Source organism: Hemitrygon akajei, chromosome 6, assembly GCF_048418815.1.
Source record: "Hemitrygon akajei chromosome 6, sHemAka1.3, whole genome shotgun sequence".
Lineage (NCBI taxonomy): Eukaryota > Metazoa > Chordata > Chondrichthyes > Myliobatiformes > Dasyatidae > Hemitrygon > Hemitrygon akajei.
Genome location: NC_133129.1, coordinates 83,706,508 through 83,732,658, shown reverse-complemented (window position 1 = coordinate 83,732,658; position 26,151 = coordinate 83,706,508). Strand labels below are relative to the sequence as shown.

Below are 26,151 nucleotides of genomic sequence, written 5' to 3'. Positions count from 1 at the left end.
ACTTGTTAGTGTGAGTCTTAAGGCACTTTTACCTTCTACCTTATGGCAGAAGCGAGAAAAGAGCACAGCCTGGGTGGTGATGATCTTTGATGATGTATGCTGCTTTACCATGACAGTGTTTCATGGAGATGTGCTGAATGGGAGGCTATACCCTGATATAATGGGCCAAATTCACTGCCTTCTGTTAGATTTTCTGCTCAAAGGCATTGGTGTTCCCATACCAGTCCTCAGTGCAGTCAGTCAATACATTTTCCACTACACATCTATAAAAGTTTGTCAAGGATTTTGATGACATGCCGCAGACTCCTAAGGAGGTAAAGATGCTGGCATGCTTCCTTTAAAATTTCATTTATATAATGGGTCCAGGGCAGGGCTTCTGAGATAGTGGCACCCAGAAATTTAAAGTTACTGACCCTGATTACCTCCAATGAGTGCTGACTCATGGATTGCTGATTTCAGTCTCCTGAAGTCTACAGTCATTTCCTTGGTCCTGCTGACATTAAGTGAGGTTGTTATGACACCAGTCAGCCAAGTTTTCAATCTCCCTCCTGTATGCTGATTCATCACCACTTTAATAGGGCCCACAACAGTGGTGTCATCAGCAAACTTGAATATGGTGTTGGAGCTGTACTTAGCCACACAGTCATAGGTGTAAAGCGAGTATATTGGTTTGAAAGACAGGTGACCCCAGCCATTATCATTACTCTTCAGAGATTGTCTGCCTGGCATTAGTGGTCACATAACCAGGCCTTGTGATGAGCATCAGCTGCTCATACAGCCATCCACCACCTGCTCCCATGGCTTCACGTGACCCTGATCAGGAGGGCTAAGCAGGTGCTACACCTTGCCCAAGGGTGACCTCCAATCCACCAAAGGGAAGGAGTGCCATGCACCTCCTTTGATAGAGATGTATCTCCACCCCACCAACCTAAATAAAGCTAAATTTTCTTTAATCCTGTATTGATACCTGTGCAAAACTACTTCATTAAACATTATATCAAGCTTTAGTATTCTTACTTTGCAGTGACAAACTTATAGTGTTAAAAGCAGTTTAACTTTGAAAATACTATAGAAAAGTTAACTTTATTATCTGGAGTTCTGTAATCCCTAACCACCAGTAACACAATTGTTGCTATGATGCAATTTTCTGTAAAACCAGGTTATTACTTGGGAATGATCTACCTGTATATTTTAACATTTTACTTAAAGTAACAAAAATAATAATACTGTTTCTGAAGTTTTTAGTACTAACATAAATAGTAAAATGAACAAATTAAGTCTATTGAAGGTCAAATAAATCACAAAATCAAATGTTTCAAATGGTTCAATTTAATATCAGAGAATGTATATGGTATATAACCTGAAATCCTTACTCTTCACAAACATCCAGAAAACAAGAAACCCCTTAGAATAAATGACAGAAGCATAAGAACCACAAAGACCCCCCTCCCCCCACTCATGCACAAGCAGCAGCAGAACTGTCAACCCTCCCCCCCAACTTGTGCAGCAGAATCACCAATCCAGATTCCACACCACCATGCAAGCAGTAGCAAAAGCACCCCCCCCCCCCCTCCGCCAAAGAGATCTTGCTCTACAGTCCATCAAAAACTATAGTTTCCATAACCCAGCACTTGGTATCTCAGACAGGCTCTCTCTCACTAGTGAGGGAAAGAGGGATTGTTCCTACAACTATGAGGGAGGAGACCAGCAACTCACTGTTCCGATGTTACAGTCTTCTACGTCACTTCTCCAAGCCCTCTGATTTGAGGACTAACAGGCTCTCACTCACCATCAAAAGAGAGAGAGAGGAAATCACTCGAGTACAGGGACCTTCTTCCAGCAGCAGTATACACTGCCTGCTGTCCCGATCTTTCAATATCCTACAGAGCTTCAGTCGGCGAAATTGGCAAGGAACATGGTCATCTACAGGGCTGCTCCTCAAAGGTGCATGTCTTCCAGGCCAAACTTACATACAGGATTTACGACAGATTCCTCACCCACAGAATCATTTTCTGTTCTGTCAAATGTCTAAGTCCATGTTTTCCTAAAGCTGCTTTTGTTTTTTTTTTGTATCAAGATTCCATTTTATTTATAATTTTATTAAGCAGTGTAGGAGAAGAGTTAGTTAGCAAAATGTAATGTACCTCTTGGTCTTCCTTGCAGAATATGAATCGGATGAGACAAATCTCATCAGTAACTGCATACGAACTTAAATCCATGCAGGAGGACCTGAATTTCAAGGAGACTGAAATGCAGAAATCACAGACAACTGCCAAGGGTTTGACTGATGGTAAGTTATTTTAGAATATATGGTATTATTCCACGGCGCCCTCCTTGTCAGTTGCTTTCATATATGCAAGATTTGGACAGGGAGTCTCTGGCTGAAGACTGAATTAGACAGCCTTTGAGCAATGAGCGCTGATACAATTGTATTTCTATGTTATATTGACTGTCCTGTTGTACATACTATTTATTACAAATTACTATAAATTGCACATTACATATTTAGATGGAGATGTAACATAAATATTTTTACTCCTCATGTATATGAAGGATGTAAGTAATAAATTCCATTCAATTCAATTCATTGAGAATTTTCTTCATTGAGCCAAATATCTTGGCAACACACACAAAATGATGGAAGAACTCAGCAGGCCAGGCAGCATCTATGGAAAAAAGTAAACAGTCGTTATTTCGGGCCAAAACCTCTCATCAGGACAGGAAAAGACTGAACTATAAATGTTCTTGACTACTCTCAACAATAGTTCTTAAATATTTCAACAAGATTATGTTCAAGTGCCTTAAATATAGAATGTAATGTATCACTTATAATTTTTCTCATTATATCATCAAACCTTACTTTTTAATAAGAGTAAATAGAGTAAAACTCTAATCATGTGATTCAGTGAATAATATTTCTCTTTCTCTTTATAACTTAATTGGGGCCCTTTTCCAGTATCCTTTCAAACTCACTAAGTCCCTGTTCCCATGTTCCTTTTAAACATACTGGGACCAAAACTTGTCAGTTTAAGGGTGTGCATGAAAGAGGACCTCAGGGACTTCATATTCATCAGACCAAGCAGGAATTTAAAATGATTTGAGGTATTAATGGGATCTAATAGTCCATAAAATTTGCTAGCACCACCACATTTGGACCTTGATGCATTTCCCTCATCCTTCTTGACCCCTATGGAGAATTTGACATGACCAACTGTTCTTTTTTCATTTCATGTCACTACTTTGTATCAACGATGTTGAGGTTGAAAGGGTTAAGAGCTTCAAGTTCTTATCAGCGAACATCGCCAGTAGCCCATCCTTGTCTAGCCACATAGGTATCATGACCAAGAAAAGTCAACAATGCCTCTACTTCCTCAAGAGGTTACAGAAGTTCTGCACGCTCCTGTCCCTCCTTATCAGTCTTATCAATGTATCCTATATGGATGCAACACTGCAACTATGGCAACTGCTCTGCATGTAACAGAGAGTAACTGCAGAGTTGTAAACACAGCTCAGCATATCACAGAAACCAACCTCCCCAATCACCCTGGACATTCTCTCTTCTCCCTTCAGACTCAAATACCTGAAAGCACATACCACCAAGCTCATGGATAGCTTCTACTCCACTGGTATAGGACTATTAAGTAGTTCCATAATACGATAAGTTGACCCTTGAACTCTATCTTGTAATGATCTTGCACTTTGTTTATCTGCACTGCACTTTCTCTGTAGCTGTTACAGTTTATTCTGCTTTCTGTTATTGTTTTATCTTGTTGTACCTCAGTGCACCGTGCAATGATCTGACCTGTATGATCTGACCTGTCAAGCTTGTCACTGTATTTCAATACATGTAACAATAATAAGCCAATGCTAATTCCAATTCAATTCCATTATCCAGCCTTGCCTTACTTGGTTTTATTTTTATCCAGAACCAGAGCATATTGGCCAGTGATTTTGTTGACATTCCTTCAGTTTGAGAGAAAGTAGTTAGAAGTTCCACAATGATAGTGCCAGTTTATCTGAGATATTGGTAAAGGTAGCTCTGGAATGTCAGATTGTTGTAAAAGCAAAACTGGTTCCCCTTTCCATTAGAAAAGGAAATAGGCAGTCTTTGCCTGGTCTTGCCTTTGTGATTTCTGCTTCACACTACCACTCTTAACTGATTGCTGAAGATGCCTTGGTGCATTAAATACAAAACAACCAGTAATTGGCAGCAATTCAGTTTTGCCTGCCTTGCAAGACTATTTTCAAATTCTTGTGTTTAAGTTTTCTCTTCATCTTTCCTTTTCTTATGAGTGTAACCCTCTTGAACAATAAATCAGATAAACTTCTCTTTGTCTAAGTTTTTGTTCCGTGCTTCTGCAATCAAGTTCCCCACCACTCACTCCCTTAAAATACACTTTTTTAACCAACTATTAGTCACCTCTTCCACCTCCTCTTTGCTATCATACTTATGCCAAGCACTTTGGGACTTTTCTTATATTAAGAATGCAAGTTGATAATATTGTAAAAATTGTTAAGTGCTTTAAGTTCAATGACTCAAATAATAATGCAAAATATTTTGTTAAAAAACTGTCATCCGAAGCAATGTTTTATCAGGTTCTGTGTGCCCTTCTCAATGACTGCAGTTGCGAGCGTTTGGTGTCTCTATTGACACTTGCGTTGTTGTTCAACCTCTCCCTCTTTAGCACAGCTTTTATAATCAGTAAACATTGCTGAAGTCCAGACACTTTTTAAAAATATATTAATCTATTAGAGATATGCAGCACAGAAATAGGTTGTGTGGTCCATCACGTGCATTCTAAACTATTTACTGTCCATACTAATCCAGTTTTCCCGTGATAGGTCCATTTCATTCTTATTTAAATGCTTTTCAGAATGTCTCAAACATAGCCACTGAACCTGACTCCACCACCTCCTATGGCAGTGAGTTTCAGATATTAGCCAATCTGCATTTAAAAAAATCTTTCCCCTTAAATCCCCTTTAAAATTCCTTCCTCTCACCTTCAATGATTCCTTCTTGTTTTTGATACTCCTGCTATGGAGAAAAAAAGATCTCTTCACTCTATCTATACTTCTTAGAAATTTATATACCTCTATTTGGCCATCTCTTGGCCACCTTTGCTCTTGGGAAAACAGACCCAGCCCATCCAATCTCTCCCTAAATCAAAATTCAGCATGGAAACTGATCAATGCTAACCAAGATTCTCATCTAAGCTAGTCCCATTTACGTGTATTTAGCCCATGTCCCTGTGACCTTTGCTTGCCCATGTACCTGTCCACATTAATGTACCTACCTCATCCACTTCCTCTGGAAATTCATCCATGTACTGGTTGAAAAAGTTGCCCTCAAATGCCTGTTAAATCTCTTCACTCTCATCTTAATCTCTGCTTCTGATTCATGATACCCTAAACCTAGGAATAAAGACTGTGAATAAAAACCTAGGAATATTGTCCCTGTACTGTATGCCCCGTATGATTTTATACACCACTATATTACCACCCTTTTTTTCTCCCTTGGTCCAAAGAATAAAGTCACAATATGCTCAATCTCTCTCCATAACTCATTCCTCAAGTCCTGGCAACATCCTCATAAATATCCTCTGCATTCTTTCCAACTTACTGGCATTACCAAACTCCGAGACCCGGGACTCAACACCTGTCTCTGCATCTGATCACAATCAGTAAGGATAGGTAACAACACATCCGTCACATTTACTCTTAACACCGATGCTCCACTAGATTGCGTCCTCAGCCCACTATTCAACTTCCTGTACACTCGTGACTGCATCGCCAGGATCTATACTTTTGTAGACGACTCCACCATTGTGATCACATCTCAAATAATAATGATTTGGAGAACAAGAAGGAAATAGGGAGATCATGACAACACCTTTCCCTCAATGTCAGCAAAACAAAAGTGATGATAATTGGCTTCAGGAAGGGGATGGTACACATGCTGCTGTCTACCTCAACTGTCTATACTCTTTTGCCTCTTCCGTAAAGCAGCCAGCATAACCACAGACACCACCAACCCTGGACATCCTCTCTTCTCCCTTTTTTACTACAAACAATTGAAACACCTTAACTACACACATCAATCTCCATTTATCTAATTATGTGATTCTAAAATCAGTTGGCTGCACCAGTGATGATTTGGTGTGTCATATTAAAGGGGATTGAATAGTTATGCAATCAATTATTTTGTGCTTTATATTTGTAATTAATTTAGATCACTTTGTAGAGATCTGTACTCACTTTGACATGAAACAGTCCTTTTCTGGTGTTCAGTGTCAAAAAAGCCAATTCAAATCCACTGTGATTCAATGTTGTAAAACAATAAAAAATGAAAACTTCCAAGGGGGCTGAATACTTTTAGGCACTGTATTTACATTGTCAATGTTTCAAGTTACAACTCTTGCAAATTGTAACAATGTAGAATGGAACTCGGTAGTTTATCGTTAATAAACAGCTGGCCAGCTTCTAGTGCTGACTACAAATGTGGGTTTAGTCTCGTGAATTCTATCAAATGTAAATCTAGAAACAGACTAGAAGTGGAATTTAGATAATCTAATGAGGATTAAGATATATCTTTCATCTGGATGCAAATGGATTTGTATTAAAGACAGACGCGAAACAGTGCACGAAGTATGAAAGCCCTTTGTGCACCGTATTTCATTATACCCTTCAGTTAATAAATAAAATCAAAAGTATGTGATTTTTCAAATTTCATTCTAAATGTTCATAGTATGCGTATTACACAAACAGACATTTAAAGTGCCACAGAGCTGTTAAAAAAACGGGATCGGTGCTGGGTGAGCAATGATTCCCCCCCACCCCCCAGCACATAGTCTCTGGCCTCCAGTCAAAGAGGCAATATCTATTCCCACTCTTCAGCTTCTCCCATGAAGCCAATGCCTAATCCAGTTTACTATCTCATCTTGAATAGCAAGCAAGTGAACATTCTTGACCAGCCTCCCACGCAGGACCTTGTCAAGCGCCTGACTAAAGTTGATAATGGACAACATCCACTTCCTTGCCTTCCATCAAATTTCTGGTAACTTCCTTGAAAAACTCGATAAAACACAACCTACCATGCACAAGGCCATGTTGACTGTCCTGAATCAATGTCTGTCTATCCCAATACTTAATATATCCAGTCCTTTAGAAAACCTTCCAGTTACTAACCCACTACTGATGTCAGGTTCACTGGCTTATAATTTCCTGGTTTATTCTTAAAGTCTTTCTTAAACAACAGAACAACATTAGCTATCCTCCAATCCTCTGGCACTTCTCCTGTGCAAAGGACATTTTAAATATCTGCACTAGGGCCCCTGCAATTTCTGCACAAGCTCCCCACAGGATTCAAGGGAACATTTGTCAAGCCCTAGGGATTTATCCGCTCTAAATTTCCTCAAGACAGTTAACACCTCCCCCTCAATAATCTCTATGAGGATTGGTTTGTGTTTTCCCATCTTCCCCTTCCTGAAGTTGACATTTAATTTCTTGGTCTTACTGATTACAGTACAAGGTTGATGTTATATAAGATATATTATGTATTTTATATTTGTTTCTTTTGTGCTGCATCGGATTCAGAGTAACAATTATTTTTTCTCATTTACATAATTGGTTACTGAGGAAGAAGTAGAAAGTAAATTATTTTGTTTTTTTAGCTTTCTTTATGTCTGGACAATAGCATTGCATTCATCTTTAGCATTTGGACTACTGGACGAGAACCACAACTAATGTAATGCTACATGTTTTGACATACAAATCTGGCTAATTAACATTATGAAGTTTAAATATATTTATATTTTACCTGACTTATGGCATCCTGCAATTGAGATCACAGACTCACTCTAATGATCTGATACTTATTTTCAGTGAATAGGAGCAACATGCCAAGAGGTGAAATAATTCTGTTCTTTTGGATCAGTGGTGTGATGGATTATACTGCCTTTTGTAAAAAGCAGAAAAGTTTATTGTCAGATTCCAGCCCTTCAACAAAAGATTTGTAAAGAAGTAGAAAAGGAATAAAACAGACCACCAAAACATGTTTTACTTACATACAGTATTTTAATAAATACAAGTTTTTTAGAACTGTGCTTTTTAGAATCCTAATTGGATTTGATGAAAGTGCAACCACATTTGCAACACTTAAGAAAACAATTCTTTCACACTGGGCAATGAAAGATCTGTCACACCCATTGATTATGCAAAAAGTTAAAAATAAAAAGAATTCCTGAGCATGAAATATTTATAATTTAATATTTTAAGAATATAAGAGCATAAGTAACGAATATTTCACCATTCAGATACAAGTCCTGATGAAGGCTGTCAACCAGAAACATCAATTCTTTATTTCTCTCCATAGATGCTCCCTGACCTGCTAGGATTCTCCAGCATTTTATGTGTGTTACTTTAAAAGTCAACCTGATCCTCAATTTCAACTCTATTTTTTTCTGCCTTACCTTGATATCTCTATACAGTATTTCCCTTTTATCCAGAAATGCTCTATCTTCAGTGTACTTAATATTAAGTCATTTACACCTCCTTTAGAAAGCATTTTAAATACACCAGCATTCCTTAGATGTTCTTACCATGTGTAACCATTACAGTCCGCACATTATCTTGCATATTGCTCTAATATTTCAACTTGCAGCTTTTGATAAATTCTGTAACTTCTTGTATTTTTCTGGTTTGCTTAGAAGTCTGAGGGGATAATGTCCAAGACCATAATCTTCTCTTTCCTCCTATCTGACTAACTAGAGAGCCAACGGCTCCAACAAGATCTTCAGAAAGTTGAACAACTTGAAAGCAAGATAAGTGCTGAGCTGAGTTCTTTAAAAGAAAAAATCCAGCAGATAACAGTTGCTCTAGAAACTTATAATGACCTAGATGGACTAAAGGCAGCTGGAGAAGAGAAGAAAAAGGTAATATCATTTGAAATCATTCACATTGATATAACTGGATGTGGTTTTGCACCGAATCTGTAATGTGTTCCATGTGTGAAAAAAAATTATTTTAAATATACTGTATATTCAAATAATTTAGATACAAAATCCCTTGATTGAAGCTGAAGTAACTTCCATTAGTGAATATTGGTCACAGAACTGTTTTGCTCTATCTCTATATTACACAAATGTGTAAAAATCTAATTTAATTTTTGCCGTGAAATGGTATTTAATAATTCTGTACTGTTTTGTCTTGCATTACTTCTGTTAACCTTTTTTCTATAACAAAGAACTTGTTTTTAGTTTTTCAGAGAAACTAAAAAATCTTTATTCAAATATTTCTTAGTTGTTCATGGCTACACATAATTATTGAAGCTTGTGCTATTTCCTGCTGTCATGCCAGTGCACTATAAATATATTGGCTATTAAAATCTGCAAATCGAGTTTTATAGTTTTGCTGAAAAAAATCTAACCAGTTGTATTCCTGTCCTACAATCAGCCGTTCATTTTGTGTTGTGTTACTCCGGATTTCAAGCATTTCAAGCACCTGGAGATAGATAAGTTTTTTAGTCTTGATAGTAAATGAGTCTTGAGTGTTGGCACGTGGCGTTTAAGGCATTCGGTAGCTGAAGATCGCTAGTTCAAGCCTTGGCTGAGGCTTGCTTGTGTGTCCTTGAGTAAGGCACTTAACCACACATTGCTCTGCGACGACACCGGTGCCAAGCTGTATGGGTCCTAATGCCCTTCCCTTGGACAACATTGGTGGCGTGGAGAGGGTAGACTTGCAGCTTGGGCAATTGCTGGTGTTCCATTAAAAAAAAACTTGCCCAGGCTTGCGCCCTGGAAACTTTCCAAGGTGAAAATCCATGGTCTATCGAGACTAATGGAGGCCTACAAAATGATCTTGAAAGGATAAAATGTGGTCATCATTATTTTATGTTTTTATTTAATAACTCTGCACTTGGACATTTTGTTTATTTCCTGGAATGGTAAACAACAATTCTTCATTTCACTTGGTTTCCAGAAACTCCAGGAGGAGAAGGTAAGACTGACAAAATGCAGAAGCACCTTTAAGAAGATGATGCAACAGGTCTTAAAGGAAAGTGATATTCTGAAGATGCAATTACAGGAAAATGAAACCCATTCACAGGTAAGGGTAATTTAACCTGCCCATTACTGCTTCAAACTATAATGAGATTATAAAAAGCCTGTAATGATGAGAGAGTCTGCATGTAATCTCAGATAGGTGTTTTATATTTTTAGATACCTTACATTGTGATATTATGCAAAAAAATTAAAATCTGTTTTTAAATTATTTGATAATTTTTATTATACTTGCCTTTGCAAAGTAATTTCTCCAGTGGGGTTTTAACTACCAATGAGATTTACAGGAAGATGTTGCTGCCTGCTGCACCTCCAACAGTGCCCTTAGGTCAGCTTAGGATCATCAACCAGGACCACAGCTCATTGATGTTTCATTCCTGGTACATCTCCTGGTGGTAGAGCAGTGGCAAGGACATCTTTTTGTTATCCCCTGCAGCTTCCAGTGGGGTTAGTCAGTTTTCCAATTTCTGTTCTTCCTCTTCAACCACAGCCAACAGCTGCCCTTCTCTGCCTCTCAGCCAATTCTGTGGTGGTCCTCCTGAGCCTCGCTAAAGTCACTGCCATATCACAAAGTAACCTTGTCATTGAAGGGCAGAGAAAGCCCCAGCATCCTGCTTCTACAGGATAGATGGTAGTCCTCCAGCCAGCTTCCTTACACTCAGCTGCCAGGTCTGAGTACTTCAGCCTCTTCAGCTCATGGGCAGCCTCTACTCTTTCCTCCTGTGGGATAGTTAACTCAATGAGGAAGACTGCCACTGACCACAGTACTATACCTGTGTGGAGAGATATAATGTGATTTCTGTGGGGAATTGTAGCTGTCTGCCTAAATCTACCCTCATGATCCATTTCTTGTCTTTGGAAGGGAGTCCTGAAGGAGCTCTCTCTTCAGCACTCTTATCAACCTCAACAATTAAGACCATAAGATATAGGAGTAGAATTAGGCTATTTGGCCCATCGAGATTGCTCCACCATTTCATCATGGCTGATCCAATTTTCCTCTCAGCTCCAATCTCAAGTGAAGTTAAATCACTTTTTATTGTCAATTCAACCATAATTGCTGGTACAATACATAGTAAAAATGAGACAACGTTTTTTCAGGACCATGGTGTTACATGACACAGTACAAAAACTAGAGTGAACTGCCTTTTCCTCATATTCCTTCATGCCCTGACCAATCAAGAATCTATCAACCTTTGCCTTAAATAAGATTTGGCCTCTACAGCTGCCTGTGGCAAAGAATTCCACAGATTCAGCACTCTCCAGCTAAAGAAATTTCTCCTCATCTCCATTCTGAGTTTGTGTCCTGTACTCTTAGATTCTCCCAGCATATGAAACATCCTCTCCACATCCACTCTATCAAGGCTTTTCATCATTAGATAGGTTTCTATGAGGTCATGTCTTATTCTTCTGAATCCTATTAAGTACAGGCTCAGAGCCATCAAACGCTGTTCATATGGCAAGCCATTCAATCCTGGAATCATTTTCATGAACCTCCATTGAACCCTCTTCAGTTTCAGCACATCCTTTCTATTGCGAGTCCAGACCTATTCACAATACTCCAAGTGAGTCCTCAACAGGGTTTCATAAAGTTTCAGCATTACATCCTTACTTTTATATTCTTGTGCTCTAGAAATGAATGCAAACATTGCATTTGCCTTCCTCACAGCTGATTCCAGCTGCAAATTAACCTTTAGGGAATCCTGCACAAGAACTCCCAAGTCCTGTTTCTATTCAGTTTTTTGTATTTTCTCCTCATTTAGAAAATAGCTAACCCTTTAATTTCTTCTACCGAAATACATGACCATACACGTCCCTACTCTATTCTGTATGCCATTTTTTGCCCATTCTCCTAATCTGTCTAAGTCCTTCTATAGCCTCTCTACTTCCTCAAAACTACCTCACTCTCTACCTATCTTCATATCATCTGCAAACTTTGCAACAAAGCCATCAATTCCATCATCCAAATAATTGACGTATCACGTAAAAAGAATTAGTCCCAACACAAACTCTTATGGAACACCACTAGTCACCAGCAGCCAGTCAGAAAAGGCTCCCTTCATTACCACTCTTTGCCTCCTGCCAATCAGCCACTGCTTTATCCATGCTAGAATCTTCCCTGTAATATCAGGGCTTCTAGCTTGTTAAGCAGCATCAAGTACGGCACCTTGGCAAAGGTCTTCTGAAAATCCAAGTACTCAACGTCAGACAAATATCCTTTGTCTATCCTGTTACTTCTTCAAAAAATTCCAACAGATTTCCCAGGCAAAGTTTTCCCTTGAGGAAGCCATGCAGACTATGGCCTATTTTATTATGTACCTCCAAGTGCCCTGAGATCTTATCCTTAATGATCGACACCAACATCTTCCCAGCCATTGAGGTCAGGCTAACTGGCCTATAGTTTCCTTTCTTCTGCCTCTCTCCCTTCTTGAAGAGTGGAGTGGCATTTGCAATTTTCCAGTCTTCCAGACTGCAGAACCATTCCAGAACCTAGTGATTCTTGAAAGGTCATTACTAATGCCATTATCATTACAAATGGAATGAATTGTTGTCCCACTAGGGAAATGCTGTTTCTCACATCCCAACTGCATGTCTCTAGGATCTCCTATCAGTCAACTTCTTTAGGACCTGGTCATGACGCCATCTGTAGTACCCTTGGGACAGCGCAGTCCTGCATTCTACCAGAATGTGTTGGAGGTTGGCATTAATGGTATCACATGGGGCAGCTATCATCAGTGACGAAGCATTGGTGAAGATTTCGGGTGCAGGGCAAGATGTCATAGGTTGCCCTGATGAAGAAGTTGAGTCTGGCTTGTGGGATCTTCCACAGGTTAGACCAGCTGAATGTCCTGTTGATGGTGTTTTCCCATATTGTCCGGCTTCCCTGGTGGCCCTGTAGCGTTCTTGCACTGTCCTTGTCACCTCTTCTAGTACCATGGCTTTCCTATCTTTCTTCGAGGCCTTGCTCCAGAAACATGTTGTCTTCCCCCAGCCAAGTCCTGCATATCCAGCCTGAACTTTACTGACAACGTGACAAACCTCTTGGTGCTGCAGCCTGCTGATGGTCTAATTCAGCTTGAGCTCTCCATTTACAGGCAGTATGAATTGGGGCACTGGCACTCCTCACCAGCGTGAGGGCTCCCTCTATTCAACAACCAGTTAGGTTTTCTCCGGCTGATAGATCTCAGTAGCAGCTGCTACATGTTCTTCCCAAAGAGGTCAATGTCCAAGAAACACCAAGGCAGCCCCAGTTGTTTCTGGATATACAATTTGGCTATCCCATCCATCCTACCAGCTGTTGATGAGCGAAGTTTTACACATTTTCAGTGGCCACATCACCCTTTGGTACAGTGTGAACTGGTAGCACCACACTTTATACTTCCTGGGTAGTTGACTCTGGTCAATTTTGACCAGGCCCTCAGTGAGGTGTTTCTGTGCTACTTTTCCCCATCTGCCTGTCAGAGAGCTCTGTGGTGTACTTCCTCCCAAAACTTTGAATGGACTACCTGGCCAACAATGGGATTTTCTGGCCCCCTGCAACAAAGGTGATGTTGCTTCTGACCCCTTTTTGGAGGAGTAGGCTTTGTGACTTGAAGGGCTTGATATTCATCCTTGTCCATGTCACTAGTTTGTGCAGCCCCTTCAACAGCTGCCTTGTACATACAGCCATCTGAAGGATACTTGTGACATCATCCATGTAGCTTCTTAGTAAAGGAAGCCTCTGTCCTGACTAGCTTTATCCCTCCAACAACCTGCCTTGCTCCAATAAGAATGATCTCGAAGGCTGCCACAAACAGGATGGGAGAGATGGAACACCCCATAGCAATGCCTACTTCGAGCTGCTGCCCGGTACCGAGTTGTAAAGTATCGAAAAGAGAAGCCCATCTGGAGGTCCCTGAAGTAATCGGAAACCCTAATGAATCGAGAATGTAAAAGAACTCTATCACAAAGTTGATGAGCTGGTGAGGCACAGATCTATAGGCATTTGCAAGATCCAACCACACAATGTGTAGGCCACCTTTCTCATGCTTGGCTGATTGGATCTGGAGCCATATATATGATGCATGTTCCACACATCCTGGGAAGCCTGGAACTCCTACCTTCTGACAGCTGTTGTCAATGTATTCATTGCCCATGAGGTAGCTGGTCATCATCATTAGACACGGGAGAGAAGATTTTCCCCTCAACATACAGCAGTGCAAAGCTCCTGAACTGGAGGATGAACACTACCTCAGCTCTTTGCCTCTCTGATGGAATGTGCTTACTAAATATTTAGATTAGTAAGTGGAAAGCACAATAAATTCAGACAATGTGTGTTTTATCTGCAGTTCTTTTAGACTGGTTTAACATAATTTCAAATTTATAAATTTAACTGTGTCACTAGCCTCTGTATTCGTAACTATTTATGTTACTTGTATTGACATTGAAGGTTCGAATGATGTTACTGATGTAGCATTTAGCTCTGAATTCATTGATGATCACCTTTGTGCTGATTCTTCACTTATGGGACTCGCGTTAGGAGTATATTCAAAGTCTGTCTTTCTCACTCTTATTTTGATATTTTGTGCTGAGATTAAATCACCTTTTTAAATCTGTCACCAACCTGCTCAACGTCTCTGATGTCCTATTTTATCAAATCCAATAGGCCTGGAGCTCATGTCACGCAAATTTTATGATCAAATGCTTCTTCCCTTTGTAGTATTTGTTGTGCTGCTTACTTTGATGTAGCTGCCTTTCTTCCACCTTTCCTTCTGAACCACATTCTGATATACCGTAGATTTCGCACTACAGAGCGCACCTGATTAAAAGCCGCTGGCTCTAATTTTAGAAAGAAAATCAATTTTGTACTTGTACAAGCCGCACCGGATTTTAGGCCGCAGGTGTCCCACGTTGTAATATGAGATATTTACACAGAAAGCTATTACACGTGAGGATTTTTTAACTTTTAATTAAATCCATATGGTAACATAAACAAATACATATTGCAAATGCTTTTTTTCGAACCGTGCCTCTAACACGGCTACTTTTAAATATACATACGTATCGGTAACACACAAATTACGTTGCATATACTTTTTTACTGAACAGTGCATGAACAACATTCCAATATCTCCTAACGACGTAAAAAAATATATACTGCAGCCTACCAGGAAAAGTTATTGATCGCCTTTAACTTAAAAGCAGCATTTTCGCTCGGGTAATGTGCTCGGCTAATGTGCTCCCCCCCACCTTCCCGTTTATCGCAAACCGGTATTTCCCACAAGACGCGGCGAAACCGGATGTGATGTCATAGTATCCCGGGATGTACAGAAAACAAATAGATAGATAGATACTTTATTCAACTAGAAAATACTAACAAATGAATTACTAAGCGAAAATATTATAAACTAAATAACTGCCATAAAGGCAGCACAATGCTTTTCTTCGAGTGTTTTCCATGTTGATGAGGGTGAGTACAAATGACTGATTTACAATAATTTAATTGTGAAAGTGCGCTTGATTTATCATACAATTTCATTGGACCTCTGTGAACTACTCATCAATTTTATTGGTCTACTGTTACGAGGCAAAATGTTTTTGGCGGCATGAAAAAAAATCATGCATTAGCCGCACCGTAGTAAAGGCCGCAGTGTTCAAAGCTGTTCAAAGCGTGGGAAAAAAGTAGCGGCTTATAATCCGACATCTACGGTATATAGAATCTCTTAGAACCATGTACTGAGTCAATGTGTGTTCCTGCAGGAGTGTATTTTGTGAACTTACGTTTATTTAATAACTTGTAAGAAATTCATGTTCTGTGGTAATGCCTAATCTAAATTCCACAGCTTGCTTCTTTGAGTTCATATGTCAATCTTTTAGCCTCTGTCTCAGAGGCTGGATGATATAATGTACTACTTGTTTTCAGTTTGGTTCAAAATCAACTAAACGTGTAATGATCCAAATAGTTGATCATTTTCCAGTGCTGTCTTCCCAAAATTTCCCTTTATTGTGAGATCTGTTGATGCTGCATGCTTCATTTTATTTCAAGTTGCATTTGTCAAAACCTGGAAATTATCCATTCCTTTCTTACAATAATTGATGGCCAGGTAGGAGATTTCAATGTCCATAAGACTTGGGAGTCGAATTAGGGCATTCAACCCATCAAATTCCCAAACTTGAACCAGTGTGGCTGTACTGCATATTACAGGCAATTTGTATGCCAAATACTCAAGACCCTTGCCTCTGCCAGGTGAATAGACAAATTTTTGTGCTACTTTACTGCTTAACATCCAAAATTGCAGTGACTAGTGGGGTACCGCAAGGCTCAGTGCTGGGACCCCAATTGTTTACAATATATATTAATGATTTAGATGAGGGAATTAAATGCAGCATCTCCAAGTTTGCGGATGACACGAAGCTGGGCGGCGGTGTTAGCTGTGAGGAGGATGCTAAGAGGATGCAGGGTGACTTGGATAGGTTAGGTGAATGGGCAAATTCATGGCAGATGCAATTTAATGTGGATAAATGTGAGGTTATCTACTTTGGTTGCAAGAACAGGAAAACAGATTATTATCTGAACGGTGGCCGATTAGGAAAAGGGGAGATGCAACGAGACCTGGGTGTCATTGTACACCAGTCATTGAAGGTGGGCATGCAGGTACAGCAGGCGGTGAAAAAGGCAAATGGTATGTTGGCATACATAGCAAAAGGATTTGAGTACAGGAGCAGGGAGGTTCTACTGCAGTTGTACAAGGCCTTGGTGAGACCGCACCTAGAATATTGTGTGCAGTTTTGGTCCCCTAATCTGAGGAGAGACATTCTTGCCATAGAGGGAGTACAGAGAAGGTTCACCAGATTGATTCCTGGGATGGCAGGACTTTCATATGAAGAAAGACTGGATCGACTAGGCTTATACTCACTGGAATTTAGAAGATTGAGGGGGGATCTTATTGAAACGTATAAAATTCTAAAGGGATTGGACAGGCTAGATGCAGGAAGATTGTTTCCGATGTTGGGGAAGTCCAGAATGAGGGGTCACAGTTTAAGGATAAAGGTGAAGCCTTTTCGGACCGATATGAGGAAAAACTTCTCCACACAGAGAGTGGTGAATCTGTGGAATTCTCTGCCACAGGAAACAGTTGAGGCTGGTTCATTGGCTATATTTAAGAGGAAGTTAGATATGGCCCTTGTGGCTCAAGGGATCGGGGGTATGAAGAGAAAGGTACAGGGTTCTGAGTTGGATGATCAGCCACGATCATACTGAATGGCGGTGCAGGCTCAAAGGGCCGAATGGCCTACTCCTGCACCTATTTTCTATGTTTCTCTGTTTCTATTTATTCAGCAATCATGGGTCATTCTGACCCCATCTTGTGTGGCACTGATTGTGAACAGCTGATGGCTCCATTGGTGGAAATCTCCAGCAAAAACAACCTGGTCCAATCACTCCTTATAATTTAATATCTCCTGGCAACATTCTTGTGAATATTTTCTGCATCTTAACTAGCTTAATCACGTCCTTCTTATAGCATATACGAGAAAATCTGCAGATGCTGGAAATTCAAGCAACACTCACAAAATGCAGGCCAGGCAGCATCTATAGGAAGAAGTACAGTCAATGTTTCGGGTCGAGACCCTTCGTCAGGACTAACGGAAAAAAGGATACTAAGAGATTTGAAAGAGGAAGGGGGAGGGGGAAACCCGAAATGATAGGAGAAGACAGGAGGGGGAGGGATGAAGCTAAGAGCTGGAAAGTTGATTGGCAAAAGGGATACAAGGCTGGAGAAGGGGAAGTATCATAGGACGGAAGGCCTTGGAAGAAAGAAAGAGGGAGGGGAGCACCAGAGGAAGATGGAGAACAGGCAAGGAGTTATTGTGCTCTTACCCCATCCTCCCACCACCCCCCACTAGGGATAGGGTTCCTCTTGTCCTCACATACCACCCCACCAGCCTCCCTGTCCAACATATAATTCTCCGTAACTTCCGCCATCTCCAGCCAGATCCCACCACCAAGCACATCTTTCCCTCCCCCCAACCTACTTTCTGCTTTCCACAGGGATAGCTCCCTACGTGACTCCCTTGTCCATTCGTCTCCTCCATTCCTTCCCACCAATCTCCCACCTGGCACTTATCCTTGTAAGCAGAACAAGTGCTACACCTGCCCTTACACTTCCTCCCTCACCACCATTCAGGGCCTCAGATGTTCCTTCCAGGTGAGGCAACACTTCACCTGTGAGTCTGCTGGTGTGATATACTGCGTCCGGTGCTCCCGGTTTGGCCTTCTATATATTGGTGAGACCCGACGCAAACTGGGAGACTGTTTCGCTGAACACCAACGCTCTGTCTGCCAGAGGAAGCAGGATTTTCCAGTGGCCACACATTTTAATTCCACGTCCCATTCCCATTCCGATATGTCAATCCATGGCCTCTTCTACTGTCGAGATGAAGCCACACTCAGGTTGGAGGAACAACACCTTATATTCCATCTGGGTAGCCTCCAACCTGATGGCATGAACATTGCTTTCTCTAACTTGCATTAATGCCCCTCTTCCCCTTCTTACCCCATCCCTAATTTTTAATTTAAATTTTTTTTCTCTCTCTTTCCCTCTCACAATAACTCCTTGCCTGTTCTCCATCTTCCTCTGGTGCTTCCCTCCCCCTTTCTTTCTTCCAAGGCCTTCTGTCTTATGATACTCCCCCTTCTCCGGCCTTGTATCCCTTTTGCCAATCAACTTCCCAGCTCTAGGCTTCATCCCTCCCCCTTCTGTCTTCTCCTATCATTTTGGGTCTCCCCCTCCCCCTCCCATTTTCAAATCTCTTACAGTCTCTTTTTTCCATTAGTCCTGATGAAGGGTCTCGACCTGAAGCATCGACTGTACTTCTTCCTGTAGATGCTGCCTGGCCTGCTGCGTTCCACCAGCATTTTGTGTGTGTTGCTTCTTATAGCATGGTGATTTCACCAGCTGTAATGTGATATACCAACTATTGTACTCAATGACCCAAATCATCAAGATTTCAGGTGTCATAAGCTGGTAAGGAAGGCGGGCTCTGTCGTGGGCAAAGTACTGGAGAGTTTAACATCGGTAGCTGAGCGAAGGGCGCTGAGTAGGCTACGGTCAATTATGGATAATTCTGAACATCCTCTACATAGCACCATCCAGAGACAGAGAAGCAGTTTCAGCGACAGGTTACTATCGATGCAATGCTCCTCAGACAGGATGAAGAGGTCAATACTCCCCAATGCCATTAGGCTTTACAATTCTACCGCCAGGACTTAAGAACTTTTTAAAAGCTATTATTAATGCTTTTTGAGATAGTGATTTAGATGCATATCATATTTTTTTACTGAGTTAAGTATTGTATGTAATTAGTTTTGCTACAACAAGTGTATGGGACATTGGAAAAAAGTTGAATTTCCCCATGGGGATGAATAAAGTATCTATCTATCTATCTATCATACACATTCCTCATCACTGTCTAACTTTACTTCCACCTTCAGCAAACCATGTATTTATACCTCAAGGTATAAATGTTACAACACTCTTCAGCATTCATTCTGCTCAGATTTAGCTTTCAAAAATGCCTGAGTTGAACTGCATTTTCCAACCCTTTGGCCATTTTTCCATTTGATCTAGATCTGTTTGTAATCTTTGTCAATTTACCTCACTAATACACCACCAATTTTGGTGACATCTTTAATCTTACTAGTCATGCCACCGACATTCTCATCCAGATTCTTAATACTTGTGGAATACCACTACCATCTTTTAGAAGACTTTCCCACGCTTTGCCTTAATCAACCGTGGAATTGAGTTTAAGAGCTGAAAGGTAATGTTACAGCTATATTGGACCCCAGTCAGACCCCACTTGGAGCACTGTGCTCAGTTCTGGTCACCTCACTACAGGAAGGACGTGGAAACTATAGAAAGGATACAGAGGAGATTTACAAGGATGTTGTCTGGATTGGAGAGCATACCTTATGAGAATTGGTTGAATGAACTCAGCCTTTTCTCCTCAGAGTGGTGGAGGATGAGAGGTGACCTGATAGAGGTGTATAAGATGATGAGAGGCATTGATCATATGGATAGTCCCAGGGCTGAAATGGCTAACATGAGAGGACACAGTTTTAAGGTGTTAGGAAGTAGGTACAGAGATGTCAGGGGTAAGTTTTTTACTCAGAGAGTGGTGAGTGCATGGAATAGGCTGCCAGCAACGGTGCTGGAGGCGGATACAATAGGGTCTTTTAAGAGACTCCTGGATAGGTACATGGAGCTTAGAAAAATAGAGGGTTATGGGGTAACCCTAGGTAATTTCTAAAGTAAGTACATGTTTGGCGCAGCATTGTGGGCAGAAGGGCCTGTATTGTGCTGTAGGTTTTCTATGTTTCTAAGAGCTACCAACAAGCCCATTTTGTATTATATTGGCTCTCCAATGACCCCAGATCCCATGTGATATAACCTTCCAGATCAGTCTACCTTGTAGGATGTTGTCAGACTGCTAAAGGGGGATAAGATCCAGAGTGATGAGGGTCAGTGGAGGGAGAATTTGGTGTAAAGGTAGATGGAGCATGTAGAGGGAGACTTGAGAAGGCAAAATTGCACTCAGTTGGTTAGGTTGAAGTGTGTCTATTTTAATGCAAGAAGTATCAGGGACAAGGGTGATAAACTTCGAGCATGGTTCAGTACATGGTGCTACAGTGTAATGGCCATTACAGAGACTTGGCTGTCACAGGGGCAGCAATGGCTCAGGAATGGTTCAGATATTTCAAAACGGACAGGGAGGGAGGAAAAAGAAGTGAGTACTAGCAGTATTGCAGCTGCAGGAAAGGTGGACATTCTGTTGAATCATTGTGGGTGGAAGTAATGTGAGGTTAGTGTTGAACAGTCTGAAACATGCTGAAACATGTTGACCTTAAGAGAGAAAATGTGCTGGAACTTCTCAAAAACATTAGGATAAATGAACCCCCGACACCAGACGGGATATAACCTGGGTTACTATAGGAAGAGAGGGAAGAGATTGCAGCCTCTTTGGCAATGACTTTTTCGTCCTCACTGACCACAGAAATAGTGCCAGAGGACTGGAGGGTGGCAAATGTTATTGCTTTGTTCTATAAAGGTAACCCTGGGAATTATAGACCACCAGTCAGTGGTTAGCAAACTAGTAGAGAGAATTCTTAGAGACAGAATTACTCTGTATTTGGAAAATCATAGACTAATTAGGAATAGTCAGCATAGTTTTGTGAGGAGCAAGTCTTGCCTCACAAGCCTGATTGAACTAATTGAGGAAGTGAGAAAATAAATTCATGAGGGTAGAGTAGTGGTTATGGTATTTATGGATTTTAATGAGACATTTGACAAGTTCATTCAGAAAGTCAAGAGACATGGGATCCAGGGGAACCTGGCTATATGGTATCAGAATTGGCATGCCCATAGAAGGGAGAGGGTGGTAGTAGTTGGAGCATATTCTGCCTGGAGGTTGGTGACCAGTGGTGTTTCACAGGGATCTGCTCTTTGTGATTTTTATAAATAACTTGGATGAAGAAGTGGAAGAGTGAGCTATTAAGTTTGCAGATGACATGATGATTGGTGGAGTTGAGGATAGTGTAGAAGATAGTTGGAGATTTAGCAGGGTATTCAAAGGATGCAAAGCTGGGCTGAAAAGTGGCAGAAGGAGTTCAATCCAGAAAGGTCTGAAATATTTCACTTTAGAAGTTGAAGTCAGAATAGAGAGTTAATGGCAAGATTCTCAACAGTAGGAAGGAACAGAGGGATTTTGGGGCTCACATCCATTAATCCTTCATAGTTGCAGCACAAGTTGATAGGGTAGTTAGGAAGACACATGATGTGTTGGCTTTCATTAGTCATGGGATTGAGTTCAAGAACCATGAGGTATTTTTACAGCTCTATAAAACTGATGTTTTAATTTAAGACCTTGCCCATCTCCTGTGGTTCCACATGTACACAATGGCAGTAATCCTTAAGGGGATCTCTTCTTACTGGTTAACCTTTTGCTCTTAAGATAAAGGAGAACTTAAAAGATTATGTAAGTGTATTATCTGCTAGGGATATACTTTGATTTCCTAATTTTGTTCTTTGACATCGCTTCTACTCAAGGGATTCACATGATCCTAGCTGATTATGTTTGACAAACAGCTCTTTGTTTTCCTAAAGAGAGCCTCAATATTCCTTGTCAACCTAGTACCCTTGTGTGAGCAGCCTTGCCCCTAACTCTTACAGGAACATTCGATGAACTCTCTCTATCTGGCACATGGAAGCCTCCTTCTTACTGAATGTGCGTTATCTGATAACTGCTTACTTGCTAAGTTGATCTTCCCAACAATTTTTACAAATCCTTGTCCAATGCCTTCAAAATTAGCTTTAACTCAATCAAGGAATTTAACTTGTGGACTAGTCTTGTCTTTTTCCACAACTATTTTAAAACTAATGAAATTATGGTCATGAGTCCCCTGATATTTTGGCCATTTGCCCAGCCTCATTCTCAAAGAGATAGCTGAGTATAGCCCTTTCTCTTGTTGGACCATCTACATATTGAGAAAACCTCTCGTCACTAAACAAATTCTAACCTGTTTAATCCCTTGACACTTGAGACAGTTTCAGTCAATATCAGAGAAGTTAACATCACTTACTTTTACAAGTCTATTATTCCCATATCTGTGATTTCATTACATATTTGATCCTTTAATTCCTGCTGACTATTGGGGTCCTGGTTCAATTCCATCAAAGTGGTTACCCCATTCTTACCTCTGAGTTCTGACACCGCATCATTTCACTGCAACCAACATATTTTTGATAAATATTCTAGTTTCGTTCTGAGTGAGCACTTTTTCACCTTCACCCTCTACTTTGACGATATTAATTGTCCTATTTCATGTCATTATTCACAAATTTTATGACATATGTCAGTGATAATAATCTCGATTCTGATACTGATTCTGATTCCTGAAGAGCACCTCAAGCCATTCTATGCACAAACTGAACACTTCCCATTTTGTGTTGTGATCATCAAAGTACTCAATATACCCGGTTGACTGTGAGATGCTATCACTTAATAACTTTTATTTCAGTAATTGCCATAGAGCAATACATCACAAATACTTGCCCTTCGGCCCATTGAGTCCATGCCAATGTAATACACACAAAGTGCTGGAATCTCAGCAGGACATGCAGCTTCTGTGGAGATAAATAAAGAGCTGATGTTTTGGGCTGAGACTCTTCATCTGGACTGAAAACAAAGCAGGAAGAAGCCTTGGGGGAGTAGATTTAGAATGGAGATGAGGAGGAACTGCTTTTCCCAGAGAGTGGTGAATCTGTGGAATTCTCTGCCCAATGAAGCAGTGGAGGCTACCTCAGTAAATATACTTAAGACAAAGTTGGATAGATTTTTGCATTGTAGGGGAATTAAGGGTTATGGGGAAAAGACAGGTAGGTAGAGATGTGTCCATAGCCAGATCAGCCATGATCTTATTGAATGGCGGATCAAGTTTGACAGGCCAGATGGCCTACTCCTGCTCCTATTTCTTATGTAGAAGAAAGTGGGGGAGGGAAAGAAGTATAAGGTGATAGGCAAAACCGTGGGAGGGGGGAGGAAGTGGGAAGCTAGGAGGTGATGGGTTGAAAAAGTAAAGGGCTGATGAAAAAGGTAGGAGAGGAGAGTAGACTATGGTGGGAGAAAGGGAAGTAGGAGGGGTACCAGAGGGAGGTGAGGAGAAAAGAAGGGAGACAGATGGGGAATAGGAAAAGAGAGTAGGGGGAGAGGGAGGAGAAATTACCATAAGTTAGAGAAATTGATATTCATGGTATCAGTTTGGAGGTTACCCAGATGAAATAAGAGGTATTGCTCCTCCAACCTAAGAGTGGCCTCTATGTGGCAGTTAATGAGGACATGGCAACACATCAAAATGGGAATGGGCATTGAATTAAAATGGTTGGTGACTGGGATATCCTGCTAGTTGAGGATGGAGCGAATGTCAATGCCCACCCAGCTAGTGATCTTGCACTTAATGTCTACCTGCACTGCACTTTCTCTGTGCTATTACATTTTATTCTACATTCTATTATTGTTTTACCTTGTACTACCTTAATGCAATGTGTAATGAATTAACCTGTCTGAACACCTCAGTATATTTGACAATAATAAAGCAATTCAGATTCAGTCCATATCCCTCTCAGCTCCACCTCGTGTACCTATTCAAGTGCTTCTAAAATGATACTATTGTATATGTCTCAACCATTTTCTCTGTCAGCTGTTTTCATATACCACCCTCTATATGAAGAAGGTGCCCCTTAAATCCCTTTTAAATCTTTCCCCTCTCACCCTATAGCTATACCTTCTGATTTTGGAGGAAAAATTGTTACCATCCACCTTATCTATGCCTTCTAAGCATTTCTGCAAGATCACCCCTCATTCTTCTACAATCAAAGGAATAAAGACCCAGCATGGCCAACCTCTCGATATAACTCATGTACTCTAGTCTTGGCAACATTCACATAAATGTTTTCTCCACTCTTTCCAGTTCAACCACATTTTTCAAATGTTATTCCTTTGTTCAAGAAAGAAAGTATGGATAACACTGGGAATTATAGAGCAGTGAGTCTTACTTCAGTTGTGGGCAAATTATTGGAAGAGATTCTCAGAGACAGGATTTAGGAGCATTTGGAAAAGTATAGTCTAATTAGGGTTGGTCATCATGGCTTTGTAAGGGGAAGGTCATGCCTCTTGGTCCTGATTGAATTCTTTAATGATGTGATAAAGCACATTGTTGAAGGTAGAGTAGTGGATGTGGTGTATATGGATTTTTGGTAGGACATTTGATAAGGTTTCCATGGTAAACTCATTCAGAAAGCCAGGAGGCATGGGATCCAGGGAAATTTGACTGTGCGAATACAGAATTGGCTTGCCTATAGAAAGGAGAGGGTGGTTGTAGATGGAGCATGTTCTACCTGGAGTTTGGTGACCACTGGAGTTCCACAAAGGTCAGTTCTGGGACCTCTGATGTTTGTGATTTTTATAAATAACTTGAACAAGGAAGTAGAAGCCACCATACCAAATAAACATATGGCATTAAGCTGGAAAGAGTACAGAAAAAGTTAATGAGGATGTTGCAAGGACTCTAGAGGGAAGTTGAGCAGGCTAATACTTTGTTCCTTAGAACATATGTGACTGAGGGTGACTTTGAGAGAGATATAGAAACATGAGGAGCATGAGGAGTCTTTTTTCCCCAGGGCTGGGAATCAAGGACTAAAGGGCGTAGATTTAAGGTGAGGAGGAAAGATTTAACAGCTGCCTGGAGGAAACTTCTTCACACAGAGAATTGTTCATTAAGTGACTCATTGCTCATTAATGGATATATCTAACTAGCCAACCATGTCCTTCACCCTCTGCATATACTGTAAATGTAGCACAGTCAGGTCCCCAGGCAACATAAATTTTTGCCCCCAAGTTATGGACTCCCCTACCTGGTGGAATATAGCTATCCTCTCCAATAACTACCATGCTGTATAACTCTATGAAATGTTCATCAGGCTTTAGTCATCATGACATCTCACCTGTTTTAAACTGAATTAAGATATGACGTGCGCAGGTAGATGAATTATTGACTAAATAATAAATTTTACTCCATTGATTATCTGAAAGTGAATGTTGAAGTTCTGCTTCCCAGTGTGTTGAACCCTATAATTAGGCGACATGCAAGCATTCATTAACTGTTTATAAATGATAGCTATTAATCGTTTTTGAAAAGGTTTAAACTGAAAAATAACATAAGCCAAATTTAAAGAGCAAGCCAAGGGGTAATTCAGTAAGAGATCACATAAAAAATTCCTAACCTGTAAATATCTGAAAAAATGTGTATTAGAGATATCATATTTATCCGTTAACTGTGAAAAAGACATTAAACAGTCTTGTAAAAACAAATCTAACAAAGTTTTTATTCCCTTAATTTTCCATGTTAAAAAAGCCATATCCAAAGTTGATGGTTTAAAAAAGAAATTAGAATAAGTATTACTAGAAAGTAGAAAATCATTTAATTCAAAAAATCTACGAAATTGAAACCAAATTTTTAAAGTATGTTTAACAATAAGGTTAAGAGCTTGTCTACTTATTCTGG

At 40.4% G+C, this 26,151-nt stretch overlaps 1 protein-coding gene across 2 annotated transcripts in view; it reads left to right on the top strand.

Annotated features, from left to right (window-relative positions):
• Positions 1-26,151, top strand: part of ift74 (intraflagellar transport 74) — a 242,813-nt gene that overhangs the window by 199,352 nt on the left and 17,310 nt on the right. For both annotated transcript variants that reach the window (XM_073048695.1, XM_073048694.1), the window contains exons 15-17: positions 2,164-2,290; positions 8,767-8,930; positions 9,976-10,101. In XM_073048695.1, the coding sequence (XP_072904796.1) occupies positions 2,164-2,290; positions 8,767-8,930; positions 9,976-10,101 (417 nt within the window). The remainder of the gene's footprint in view (positions 1-2,163; positions 2,291-8,766; positions 8,931-9,975; positions 10,102-26,151) is intronic.